Consider the following 13467-nt stretch of genomic DNA (forward strand, 5'->3'; position numbering starts at 1 on the left):
GACCTGATCCTAGATCAACATCTCCTCTGATTATATGGACCTGATCCTAGATCAACACTCCTCCTCTGATTATATGGACCTGATCCTAGATCAACACTCCTCCTCTGATTATATGGACCTGATCCTAGATCAACACTCCTCTGATTATATGGACCTGATCCTAGATCAACACTCCTCTGATTATATGGACCTGATCCTAGATCAACACTCCTCTGATTATATGGACCTGATCCTAGATCAACACTCCTCTGATTATATGGACCTGATCCTAGATCAACACTCCTCCTCTGATTATATGGACAGGGGAGCTGATCCTAGATCAACACTCCTCCTGATTATATGGACCTGATCCTAGATCAACACTCCTCCTGATTATATGGACCTGATCCTAGATCAACACTCTCCTCTGATTATGGACCTGATCTAGATCAACACTCCTCCTCTGATTACATGGACCTGATCCTAGATCAACACTCCTCTGATTATATGGACAGGGGGGAGCTGATCCTAGATCAAATCTAATTGTATTAGTCACATGTCCCGAATGCAACTGGTGTGCAGACCCCACCCAACCTGTTCAGTGAAATGCTGACTTACAGGCCCTAATCAACAATGCAGTTTCATCAAATACGGATAAGACTAAGAAATTAAAGTAACAAGTAATTAAAGAGCAGCAGTAAAGTAACAATAGGGAGACTATATACAGGGGGGTACCAGTAAAGAGTCAATGTGTGCGGGGGCACTGGTTGGTTGAGGTAATATGTACATATAGGTAGAGTTATTAAAGTGACTATGCATAGATGATAACAACAGAGAGTAGCAACGGTGTGGGGGAGGGGGCGATGCAAATAGTCTGGGTAGTCATTTGGTTACCTGTTCAGGAGGCTTATGGCTAGAAGCTGTTGAGAAGCCTTTTGGACGTAGACTTGGCGCTCCGGTACCGTTTGCCATGCGGTAACAGAGAGAACAGTCTATGACTGGGGTGGCTGGAGTCTTTGACAATTTTTAGTGCCTTTCTCTGACACCGCCTGGTATAGAGGTCCTGGATGGCAGGAAGCTTGGCCCCAGTGATGTACTGGGCCGTACACACTACCCTCTGTAGTGCCATTTTAATTTTTAATTTTACCTTTATTTTACTAGGCAAGTCAGTTAAGAACAAATTCTTATTTTCAATGACGGCCTGGGAACAGTGGGTTAACTGCCTGTTCAGGGGCAGAACGACAGATTTGTACCTTGTCAGCTCGGGGGTTTGAACTTGCAACCTTTCGGTTGCTAGTCCAACGAACTGTCTTGGTATGCTTGGACCACGTAAGTTTGTTTTTCTGGCACCACACGGCCAGGTCTCTGACCTCCCTATAGGCTGTCTCGTCGTCGGTGATCAGGCCTACCACTGTTGTGTCATCAGCAAACTTAATGATGGTGTTGGAGTCGTGCCTGGCCATGCTGTCATGAGTAAACAGGGAGTACAGGAGGGGACTGAGCACGCACCCCTGAGGAGCCCTGTGTTGAGGATCAGCGTGGCGGATGTGTTGTTACCGACCCTTACCAGCTGGGGGCGGGCCGTCAGGAAGTCCAGGATCCAGTTGCAGGGGGAGGTGTTTAGTCACAGGGTCCTTAGCTTAGTGATGAGCTTTGAGGACATTATGGTGTTGAACGCTGAGTTGAAGTCGATGAATAGCATCACATAGATGTTCCTTTTGTCCAGGTGGGAAAGGGCAGTGTGGAGTGAGATAGATAGACCAATAGCAATAGAGGGCAGTGTGGAGTGAGATAGATAGACCAATAGCAATAGAGACTGCATCATCCTGTAGGTCTGTTAGGTCGTTATGCAAATTGGAGTCTCGGGTTTCTTCATGTGACCAGCCTTTCAGCACTCTGATTATATGGACAGGGGTGGATCCTAGATCAGCCCTCCTACTCTGATTATATGGACAGGGGTGGATCCTAGATCAGCCCTCCTACTCTGATTATATGGACAGGGGTGGATCCTAGATCAGCCCTCCTACTCTGATTATACTGACAGGGGTGGATCCTAGATCAGCCCTCCTACTCTGATTATATGGACAGGGGTGGATCCTAGATCAGCCCTCCTACTCTGATTATATGGACAGGGGTGGATCCTAGATCAGCCCTCCTACTCTGATTATATGGACAGGGGTGGATCCTAGATCAGCCCTCCTACTCTGATTATACTGGACAGGGGTGGATCCTAGATCAGCCCTCCTACTCTGATTATATGGACAGGGGTGGATCCTAGATCAGCCCTCCTACTCTGATTATATGGACAGGGGTGGATCCTAGATCAGCCCTCCTACTCTGATTATATGGACAGGGGTGGATCCTAGATCAGCCCTCCTACTCTGATTATATGGACAGGGGTGGATCCTAGATCAGCCCTCCTACTCTGATTATACTGACAGGGGTGGATCCTAGATCAGCCCTCCTACTCTGATTATACTGACAGGGGTGGATCCTAGATCAGCCCTCCTACTCTGATTATACTGACAGGGGTGGATCCTAGATCAGCCCTCCTACTCTGATTATATGGACAGGGGTGGATCCTAGATCAGCCCTCCTACTCTGATTATATGGACAGGGGTGGATCCTAGATCAGTCCCTACTACTATCAGGCACTTTGTGAGTACAGCATATCAGTCAGACAGTCACTCACTCAGTCAGACAGTCACTCACTCAGACAGTCAGTCACTCAGTCAGTCAGTCAGTCACTCACTCAGACAGTCACTCACTCAGTCACTCACCCACTCAGACAGTCAGTCACTCAGACAGTCACCCACTCAGTCAGACAGTCACTCACTCAGTCACTCACCCACTCAGACAGTCAGTCACTCAGACAGTCAGACAGTCACTCACTCACTCACTCAGTCAGTCAGTCACTCACTCAGACAGTCACCCACTCAGTCAGACAGTCACTCACTCACTCAGTCAGTCAGTCAGTCACTCACTCAGACAGTCACTCACTCAGTCACTCACCCACTCAGTCAGTCAGTCACTCAGTCAGTCAGTCACTCAGTCAGACAGTCACTCACTCAGTCACTCACCCACTCAGTCAGTCAGTCACTCAGTCACTCACTCACTCAGACAGTCAGTCACTCAGTCACTCAGTCAGTCAGACTCACTCTCTCCATCTATCTGCCTCTCTCTCTCTCTCCAATATCTCTCCATCTATCTGCCTCTCTCTCTCCAATATCTCTCCATCTATCTGCCTCTCTCTCTCTCCAATATCTCTCCATCTATCTTTCTCTCTCTCCAGTATCTCTCCATCTATCTGCCTCTCTCTCTCACTCTAGTATCTCTCCATCTAGCCTTCACCCCAATGCTCTTATCTATTTGTTTTTAACTTCTCACTTTATGAATGCAGATCCATAAAGATAAAGATTTAATAAATATTTCTGAAATGTGCACTGGTTCACTTCCTCGTGGATTTAACAGAATGTAGTGGTGTTAATATGGTTAATCTATGAGGAGGAGGACAAAGCTAATCTCAAGAAGGAGAGAATCACGAGGGAGAGGGAAGGAGAGAAAGATGGAGAGAGTGATGAGCCCAGATCCCAGGAGCTCTGAAACCAGGTTAATGACAGATGGTGTGTATTAGACTCTGAAACCAGGTTAATGACAGATGGTGTGTATTAGACTGAAACCAGGTTAATGACAGATGGTGTGTATTAGACTCTGAAACCAGGTTAATGACAGATGGTGTGTATTAGACTGAAACCAGGTTAATGACAGATGGTGTGTATTAGACTGAAACCAGGTTAATGACAGATGGTGTGTATTAGACTCTGAAACCAGGTTAATGACAGATGGTGTATTAGACTCTGAAACCAGGTTAATGACAGATGGTGTGTATTAGACTGAAACCAGGTTAATGACAGATGGTGTGTATTAGACTCTGAAACCAGGTTAATGACAGATGGTGTGTATTAGACTCTGAAACCAGGTTAATGACAGATGGTGTGTATTAGACTCTGAAACCAGGTTAATGACAGATGGTGTGTATTAGACTGAAACCAGGTTAATGACAGATGGTGTGTATTAGACTGAAACCAGGTTAATGACAGATGGTGTGTATTAGACTGAAACCAGGTTAATGACAGATGGTGTGTATTAGACTCTGAAACCAGGTTAATGACAGATGGTGTGTATTAGACTGAAACCAGGTTAATGACAGATGGTGTGTATTAGACTCTGAAACCAGGTTAATGTCAGATGGTGTGTATTAGACTGAAACCAGGTTAATGACAGATGGTGTGTATTAGACTGAAACCAGGTTAATGACAGATGGTGTGTATTAGACTCTGAAACCAGGTTAATGACAGATGGTGTGTATTAGACTCTGAAACCAGGTTAATGACAGATGGTGTGTATTAGACTGAAACCAGGTTAATGACAGATGGTGTGTATTAGACTCTGAAACCAGGTTAATGACAGATGGTGTGTATTAGACTCTGAAACCAGGTTAATGACAGATGGTGTGTATTAGACTCTGAAACCAGGTTAATGACAGATGGTGTGTATTAGACTGAAACCAGGTTAATGACAGATGGTGTATTAGACTCTGAAACCAGGTTAATGACAGATGGTGTGTATTAGACTCTGAAACCAGGTTAATGACAGATGGTGTGTATTAGACTGAAACCAGGTTAATGACAGATGGTGTGTATTAGACTGAAACCAGGTTAATGACAGATGGTGTGTATTAGACTCTGAAACCAGGTTAATGACAGATGGTGTGTATTAGACTGAAACCAGGTTAATGACAGATGGTGTGTATTAGACTCTGAAACCAGGTTAATGACAGATGGTGTGTATTAGACTGAAACCAGGTTAATGACAGATGGTGTGTATTAGACTCTGAAACCAGGTTAATGACAGATGGTGTGTATTAGACTGAAACCAGGTTAATGACAGATGGTGTGTATTAGACTCTGAAACCAGGTTAATGACAGATGGTGTGTATTAGACTCTGAAACCAGGTTAATGACAGATGGTGTGTATTAGACTGAAACCAGGTTAATGACAGATGGTGTGTATTAGACTCTGAAACCAGGTTAATGGCAGATGGTGTGTATTAGACTCTGAAACCAGGTTAATGACAGATGGTGTGTATTAGACTGAAACCAGGTTAATGACAGATGGTGTGTATTAGACTGAAACCAGGTTAATGACAGATGGTGTGTATTAGACTCTGAAACCAGGTTAATGACAGATGGTGTGTATTAGACTGAAACCAGGTTAATGACAGATGGTGTGTATTAGACTCTGAAACCAGGTTAATGACAGATGGTGTGTATTAGACTCTGAAACCAGGTTAATGACAGATGGTGTGTATTAGACTGAAACCAGGTTAATGACAGATGGTGTGTATTAGACTGAAACCAGGTTAATGACAGATGGTGTGTATTAGACTGAAACCAGGTTAATGACAGATGGTGTGTATTAGACTGAAACCAGGACAGTATTAGTGGCTCTGGATCAGGACGCTGCTAAATTAACTAAATGTTGTCTGTGTTGCAGCCAGAGGTGGATTTCTTTGGCCGAGCCGTCGCCCCCAAGGAGAAACCACAGGTGGTGTCCACTACAGGTAACATTACATCTAACGTAGCATCTCTGCTACAGGTAACAGGTTACATCTAACGTAGCATCTCTGCTACAGGTAACATCTCTACTACAGGTAACTACAGGTAACATTACATCTAACGTAGCATCTCTGCTACAGGTAACATTACATCTAACGTAGCATCTCTACTACAGGTAACATTACATCTAACGTAGCATCTCTACTACAGGTAACATTACATCTAATGTAGCATCTCCACTACAGGTAACATTACATCTAACGTAGCATCTCCACTACAGGTAACTACAGGTAACATTACATCTATCGTAGCATCTCTGCTACAGGTAACGTTACATCTAACGTAGCATCTCTGCTACAGGTAACATTACATCTAACGTAGCATCTCTACTACAGGTAACTACAGGTAACATTACATCTAATGTAGCATCTCCACTACAGGTAACATTACATCTAACGTAGCATCTCTGCTACAGGTAACATTACAACTAACTAGCTACTAGGTAACAGGTTACATCTAACGTAGCATCTCTGCTACAGGTAACATTACAACTAACGTAGCATCTCTACTACAAGTAACATTACATCTAACGTAGCATCTCCACTACAGGTAACATTACATCTAACGTAGCATCTCTGCTACAGGTAACAGGTTACATCTAACGTAGCATCTCCACTACAGGTAACAGGTTACATCTAACGTAGCATCTCCACTACAGGTAACATTACATCTAACGTAGCATCTCTACTACAGGTAACATTACATCCAACGTAGCATCTCCACTACAGGTAACATTACATCTAACGTAGCATCTCTACTACAGGTAACAGGTTACATCTAACATCTCTGCTACAGGTAATGCATACTACAGGTAACAGGTTACATCTAACGTAGCATCTCTGCTACAGGTAACATTACATCTAACGTACATCTAACATCTCTGCTACAGGTAACATTACATCTAACGTAGCATCTCCACTCACAGGTAACAGGTTACATCTAACGTAATTACAGGTAACATTACATCTAACGTAGCATCTCCACTACAGGTAACATTACATCTAACGTAGCATCTCTGCTACAGGTAACTACAGGTACATTACATAACGAGCATCTCTACTACAGGTAACATTACATCTAACGTAGCATCTCTGCTACAGGTAACATTACATCTAACGTAGCATCTCCACTACAGGTAACATTACATCTAACGTAGCATCTCTGCTACAGGTAACATTACATCTAACGTAGCATCTCTGCTACAGGTAACATTACATCTAACGTAGCATCTCTGCTACAGGTAACATTACATCTAACGTAGCATCTCTACTACAGGTAACATTACATCTAACGTAGCATCTCTGATTCAGGTAACAGGTTACATCTAATGTAGCATCTCCACTACAGGTAACATTACATCTAACGTAGCATCTCTGCTACAGGTAACATTACATCTAACGTAGCATCTCTGCTACAGGTAACATTACATCTAACGTAGCATCTCCGCTACAGGTAACATTACATCTAACACTCTGCTACAGGTAACATTACATCTAACGTAGCATCTCTGCTACAGGTAACATTACATCTAACGTAGCATCTCTACTACAGGTAACATTACATCTAACGTAGCATCTCTGCTACAGGTAACATTACATCTAACGTAGCATCTCTGCTACAGGTAACAGGTTACATCTAACGTAGCATCTCCACTACAGGTAACATTACATCTAACGTAGCATCTCTGCTACAGGTAACATTACATCTAACGTAGCATCTCTACTACAGGTAACATTACATCCAACGTAGCATCTCCACTACAGGTAACATTACATCTAACGTAGCATCTCTACTACAGGTAACAGGTTACATCTAGCATAGCATCTCTGCTACAGGTAACATTACATCTAACGTAGCATCTCTACTACAGGTAACAGGTTACATCTAACGTAGCATCTCTGCTACAGGTAACATTACATCTAATGTAGCATCTCTACTACAGGTAACAGGTTACATCTAACGTAGCATCTCTGCTACAGGTAACATTACATCTAACGTAGCATCTCTACTACAGGTAACAGGTTACATCTAACATAGCATCTCTGCTACAGGTAACATTACAACTAACGTAGCATCTCCACTACAGGTAACAGGTTACATCTAACGTAGCATCTCCACTACAGGTAACATTACATCTAACGTAGCATCTCTACTACAGGTAACTACAGGTAACATTACATCTATCGTAGCATCTCTGCTACAGGTAACATTACATCTAACGTAGCATCTCTACTACAGGTAACATTACATCTAACGTAGCATCTCCACTACAGGTAACAGGTTACATCTAACGTAGCATCTCTGCTACAGGTAACATTACATCTAACGTAGTTCCAGGTAACTCAAACATTACATCTAACGTAGCATCTCTGCTACAGGTAACATTACATCTAACGGTCTCTGCTTGAGGTAACATTACATCTAACGTGATCTCCACTACAGGTAACATTACATCGTCATCTCTGTTCAGGTAACATTACATCTAACGTGAGTTTGCTACAGGTGAACACATCTAAGTAGCATCTCTGCTACAGGTAACATTACATCTAACGTTGCTACAGGTAACATTACATCTAACGAACACTGAGGTAACTTACCTCTAAGTTACATTTTACAGGTAAATTACATCTGAGGTAGTATCTCTGCTTTAAGTTACATCTAACGTAGCATCTCTGCTACAGGTAACATTACATCTATCGAGCATCTCCTGCTAAGGTAACATTTTAACTGTGAACACTGCTACAGGTAACATTACATCCACTAAGTTACAGGTTTACTCTGAACACTGAGGTAACATTACCCACTAAGGTAACAGGTTTTAATGTGATCACTGAGGCTGGACCCACTAAGTTACAGTTTTACTGTGATCACTGAGGTAACCTGCAGGTAAGTTACAGGTTTACTGTGAATCACTGAGGTAACATTACCTCTTTAAGTTGCTACAGGTAACATTACATCTGAACACTGACAGGTAACATTACATCTTTAATCTCCACTACAGGTAACATTACATCTAACGACTCCACTGTGGTAACATTACATCTAACGTAGCAGTCTCTACTGGTAACATTACATCTAACGGCTCTCCCTGCTAAGTTACAGTTTTACTGTGAACACTGAGGCTTACATCTAACGTAGCATCTCCACTACAGGTAACAGTTTTACTGTGAACACTGAGGTAACTGGTTACCTAACGTAATCTTACAGTTTTACTGTGAACACTGAGGCTGTACCTCTTTAAGTTACAGTTTTACTGTGAACACTGAGGCTGTACCTGTTCTAACTTACAGGTTTACTGTGAACACTGAGGCTGTACCCACTAAGTTACAGTTTTACTGTGAACACTGAGGCTGTACCTGCTTTAAGTTACAGTTTTACTGTGAACACTGAGGCTGTACCCACTAAGTTACAGTTTTACTGTGAACACTGAGGCTGTACCCACTAAGTTACAGGTTTACTGTGAACACTGAGGCTGTACCCACTAAGTTACAGTTTTACTGTGAACACTGAGGCTGTACCCACTAAGTTACAGTTTTACTGTGAACACTGAGGCTGTACCTGCTTTAAGTTACAGTTTTACTGTGAACACTGAGGCTGTACCCACTAAGTTACAGTTTTACTGTGATCACTGAGGCTGTACCTGCTTTAAGTTACAGTTTTACTGTGAACACTGAGGCTGTACTCACTAAGTTACAGGTTTACTGTGAACACTGAGGCTGTACCTGCTTTAAGTTACAGTTTTACTGTGAACACTGAGGCTGTACCCACTAAGTTACAGTTTTACTGTGAACACTGAGGCTGTACCTGCTTTAAGTTACAGTTTTACTGTGAACACTGAGGCTGTACCTGCTTTAAGTTACAGTTTTACTGTGAACACTGAGGCTGTAGCCGCTTTAAGTTACAGTTTTACTGTGAACACTGAGGCTGTACCCACTAAGTTACAGTTTTACTGTGAACACTGAGGCTGTACCCACTAAGTTACAGGTTTACTGTAAACACTGAGGCTCTACCTGCTTTAAGTTACAGGTTTACTGTGAACACTGAGGCTGTACCACTAAGTTACAGTTTTACTGTGAACACTGAGGCTGTACCCACTAAGTTACAGTTTTACACTGAGGCTGAACACTGTGAACACTGAGGCTGTACCTGCTTTAAGTTACAGTTTTACTGTGAACACTGAGGCTGTACCCACTAAGTTACAGTTTTACTGTGAACACTGAGGCTGTACCTGCTTTAAGTTACAGTTTTACTGTGAACACTGAGGCTGTACCTGCTTTAAGTTACAGGTTTACTGTGAACACTGAGGCTGTACCTGCTAAGTTACAGTTTTACTGTGAACACTGAGGCTGTACCCACTTTAAGTTACAGGTTTACTGTGAACACTGAGGCTGTACCTGCTTTAAGTTACAGTTTTACTGTGAACACTGAGGCTGTACCTGCTTTAAGTTACAGGTTTACTGTGAACACTGAGGCTGTACCTGCTTTAAGTTAGTCTTAAGTGGCCAAGTAGGCTACTGTGGCTATGTGATCATAATGTAGCTCTACCAGAGTAGCCTACCATCAAAAACAATGGAGAAAATGCATCCCATAATATTTTAACACGGAAATAGCTGTTTCATCATTCAGCCTACAGTAGCAGCCAATGTGCGGTGTTCAATGTCTACATTCCATGAGACTTATGAAGAAAAACATGCAGGGCTTCACATGAACCTGTTTATCCACTTGTCCTTCAGACACGGACTGAACATGTTGTTAGAAGCAAGAAACCACAAAATAAAATGCATTATTATTCCCATTCCAATATTGATCATATGTATGTGTAGAGGCTATGTATCTGTGTGTGTTTTAACCGTAAACTGTCTCTGTCTGTCACTAGGTGAGGTGTGTGTGGAGGTTGCCATGGGGACAGCGGTTGGCAACAGTGACGTGTGGTTCCGCTTCAACGAGGGCGTGTCCAACGCCGTGCGACGCAACATCTACATCAGAGAACTGCTATAACTCACACACCGTACACACACACACCGTACACACACACACCGTAGACACACACACACCGCACACACACACACACCGTACACACACACACACACCGTACACACACACATCGTACACACACACACACCGTAGACACACACACACCGTACACACACACACACACACACACACACACCGTACACACACACACACCGTACACACACACACCGTACACACACACACACCGTACACACAGTCAATCTGTCACACACACACCGTACACACACACACACACTAAAAATAGACACACACGTGATAGACACACACACACAGTACACACACACACACACTCCATCTCATACACGTTCAAATGTTAGTATATAAATTACCACGAGTCAATCTGTCAAACCACCTCTTTATTATGTTTGATTGACAGTGGAAACAAGCCAATAAAAACAGTGTATTGTGATTGACAGTGGAAACAAGCCAATAAAAACAGTGTATTCTGATTGACAGTGGAAACAAGCCAATAAAAACAGTGTATTCTGATTGACAGTGGAAACAAGCCAATAAAAACAGTGTATTCTGATTGACAGTGGAAACAAGCCAATAAAAACAGTGTATTCTGATTGACAGTGGAAACAAGCCAATAAAAAGTGTGATTTAGTTAACAACAAACTTCTATCTCAGTCTTTAACAAAGCTATGAGATGAGCTCTGCAAATCTACTTTCAATGTAGGACATGCTCCTCAGAGGAAGGGGGCTACTTTCAGCTAAAACCATAGACATGGATGTACAAATAAATAGGACAGAATAACGCTGCTCAGAGGAAGGGGGCTACTTTCAATGTAGGACTCTGTCTGCTGTGAGTGTGGGTGTGTCTCTGTCTGTGTAGGACATGCTGCTTCAGAGGAAGGGGTACTTTCAGCTAAAACCATAGACATGGATGTACAAATAAATAGGACAGAATAACTTGGTGTGTGTTTCTCAGTGTGTGTGTGTCTCTGTCTGTGTGTGTGTGTGTCTCTCTGTCTGTGTGTGTGGGTGTCTGTCTGTGTGTGTGTGTGTGTGTGTGTGTGTGTGTGTGTGTGTGTGTGTGTGTGTGTGTGTGTGTGTGTGTGTGTGTGTGGATGTGTGTGTGTGTGTCCGTTAGAGGATCACACATTTGCCTTTCTCCACCCAGGGGTTGGCCCTCATCAGCTCTGGGTTCAGGAATGGGTCGTCACACACACACCCCTCGATCCATTTCACCAGCCTGCCAAGAGAACACACACACCCTGTTAGACCACACCCCTCGATCCACCCGGCTGGCATTCAATCCGATCTCAGGTTTAGGTTCTAGGTGTATTTAAAGGTTCTGATTGGGCCGACAGATTTGACCGTGAATGGGATCTTCCCGAACGAGGAAACATTTGCCTTTAAAACCCCACGATGGGTTTGAATCTCGACTTAGACAAGGTTGCTAGTTTGAATCCCGGACGTAGGGAAGGTTGCTAGTTTGAATCCCGGACATAGACAAGGTTGCTAGTTTGAATCTCGGACATAGGACTAGTTTGAATCTCGACATAGGGAAGGTTGCTAGATTGAATCTAGTTTGGACGTAGATAGGGAAGGTTGCTAGTTTGAATCCGGACGTAGGGAAGGTTGCTAGTTTGAATCCCGGACGTAGAATCAAGGTTGCTAGTTTGAATCCCGGACGTAGACAAGGTTGCTAGTTTGAATCCCGGACGTAGGGAAGGTTGCTAGTTTGAATCCCGGACGTAGGGAAGGTTGCTAGTTTGAATCCGGACGTAGGGAAGGTTGCTAGTTTGAATCCCGACCATAGACAAGGTTGCTAGATTGAATCCCGGACTTAGACAAGGTTGCTAGTTTGAATCCCAGACGTAGACAAGGTTGCTAGTTTGAATCCCGGATGTAGGGAAAGTTGCTTGTTTGAATCCCGGACGTAGACAATGTTGCTAGTTTGAATCCCGGACGTAGACAAGGTTGCTAGTTTGAATCCCGGATGTAGGGAAGGTTGCTAGTTTGAATCCCGGACATAGACAAGGTTGCTAGTTTGAATCCCGGACTCAGACAAGGTTGCTAGTTTGAATCCCGGACTTAGACAAGGTTGCTAATTTGAATCCCGGACTTAGACAAGGTTGCTAGTTTAAATCCCGGCCATAGACAAGGTTACTAGATTGAATCCCGGACGTAGACAATGTTGCTAGTTTGAATCCCGGATGTAGAGAAAGTTGCTCGTTTGAATCCCGGACGTAGGGAAGGTTGCTAGTTTGAATCCCGGACGTAGGGAAGGTTGCTAGTTTGAATCCCGGACATAGACAAGGTTGCTAGTTTGAATCTCGGACATAGACAAGGAAGGTTGTAGTTTGAATCTCGGACATAGGGAAGGTTGCTAGTTTGAATCCCGGACGTAGACAAGGTTGCTAGTTTGAATCCCGGACGTAGACAAGGTTGCTAGTTTGAATCCCGGACGTAGGGAAGGTTGCTAGTTTGAATCCCGGACGTAGGGGAAGGTTGCTAGTTTGAATCCCGACCATAGACAAGGTTGCTAGATTGAATCCCGGACTTAGACAAGGTTGCTAGTTTGAATCCCAGACGTAGACAAAGTTGCTAGTTTGAATCCCGGATGTAGGGAAAGTTGCTTGTTTGAATCCCGGACGTAGACAATGTTGCTAGTTTGAATCCCGGACGTAGACAAGGTTGCTAGTTTGAATCCCGGATGTAGGGAAGGTTGCTAGTTTGAATCCCGGATGTAGACAAGGTTGCTGGTTTGAATCCCGGACTCAGACAAGGTTGCTAGTTTGAATCCCGGACTTAGACAAGGTTGCTAATT

General features: G+C 43.4%; 1 protein-coding gene across 1 annotated transcript in view; it reads left to right on the forward strand.

The window, feature by feature from the left end:
- The window catches only part of LOC135538451 (chromosome transmission fidelity protein 18 homolog), a 178396-nt gene extending 167516 nt beyond the window's left edge, over window positions 1-10880 (forward strand). The window contains 2 exon segments of the mRNA XM_064964351.1: window positions 5536-5602; window positions 10534-10880. Coding sequence (XP_064820423.1) covers window positions 5536-5602; window positions 10534-10655 — 189 coding nt within the window. The 3' untranslated portion in view covers window positions 10656-10880.
- The last annotated feature ends 2587 nt before the right edge of the window (window positions 10881-13467 follow it).

Source organism: Oncorhynchus masou, unplaced genomic scaffold, assembly GCF_036934945.1.
Source record: "Oncorhynchus masou masou isolate Uvic2021 unplaced genomic scaffold, UVic_Omas_1.1 unplaced_scaffold_966, whole genome shotgun sequence".
In the NCBI taxonomy this organism is placed as follows: Eukaryota; Metazoa; Chordata; class Actinopteri; order Salmoniformes; family Salmonidae; genus Oncorhynchus; species Oncorhynchus masou.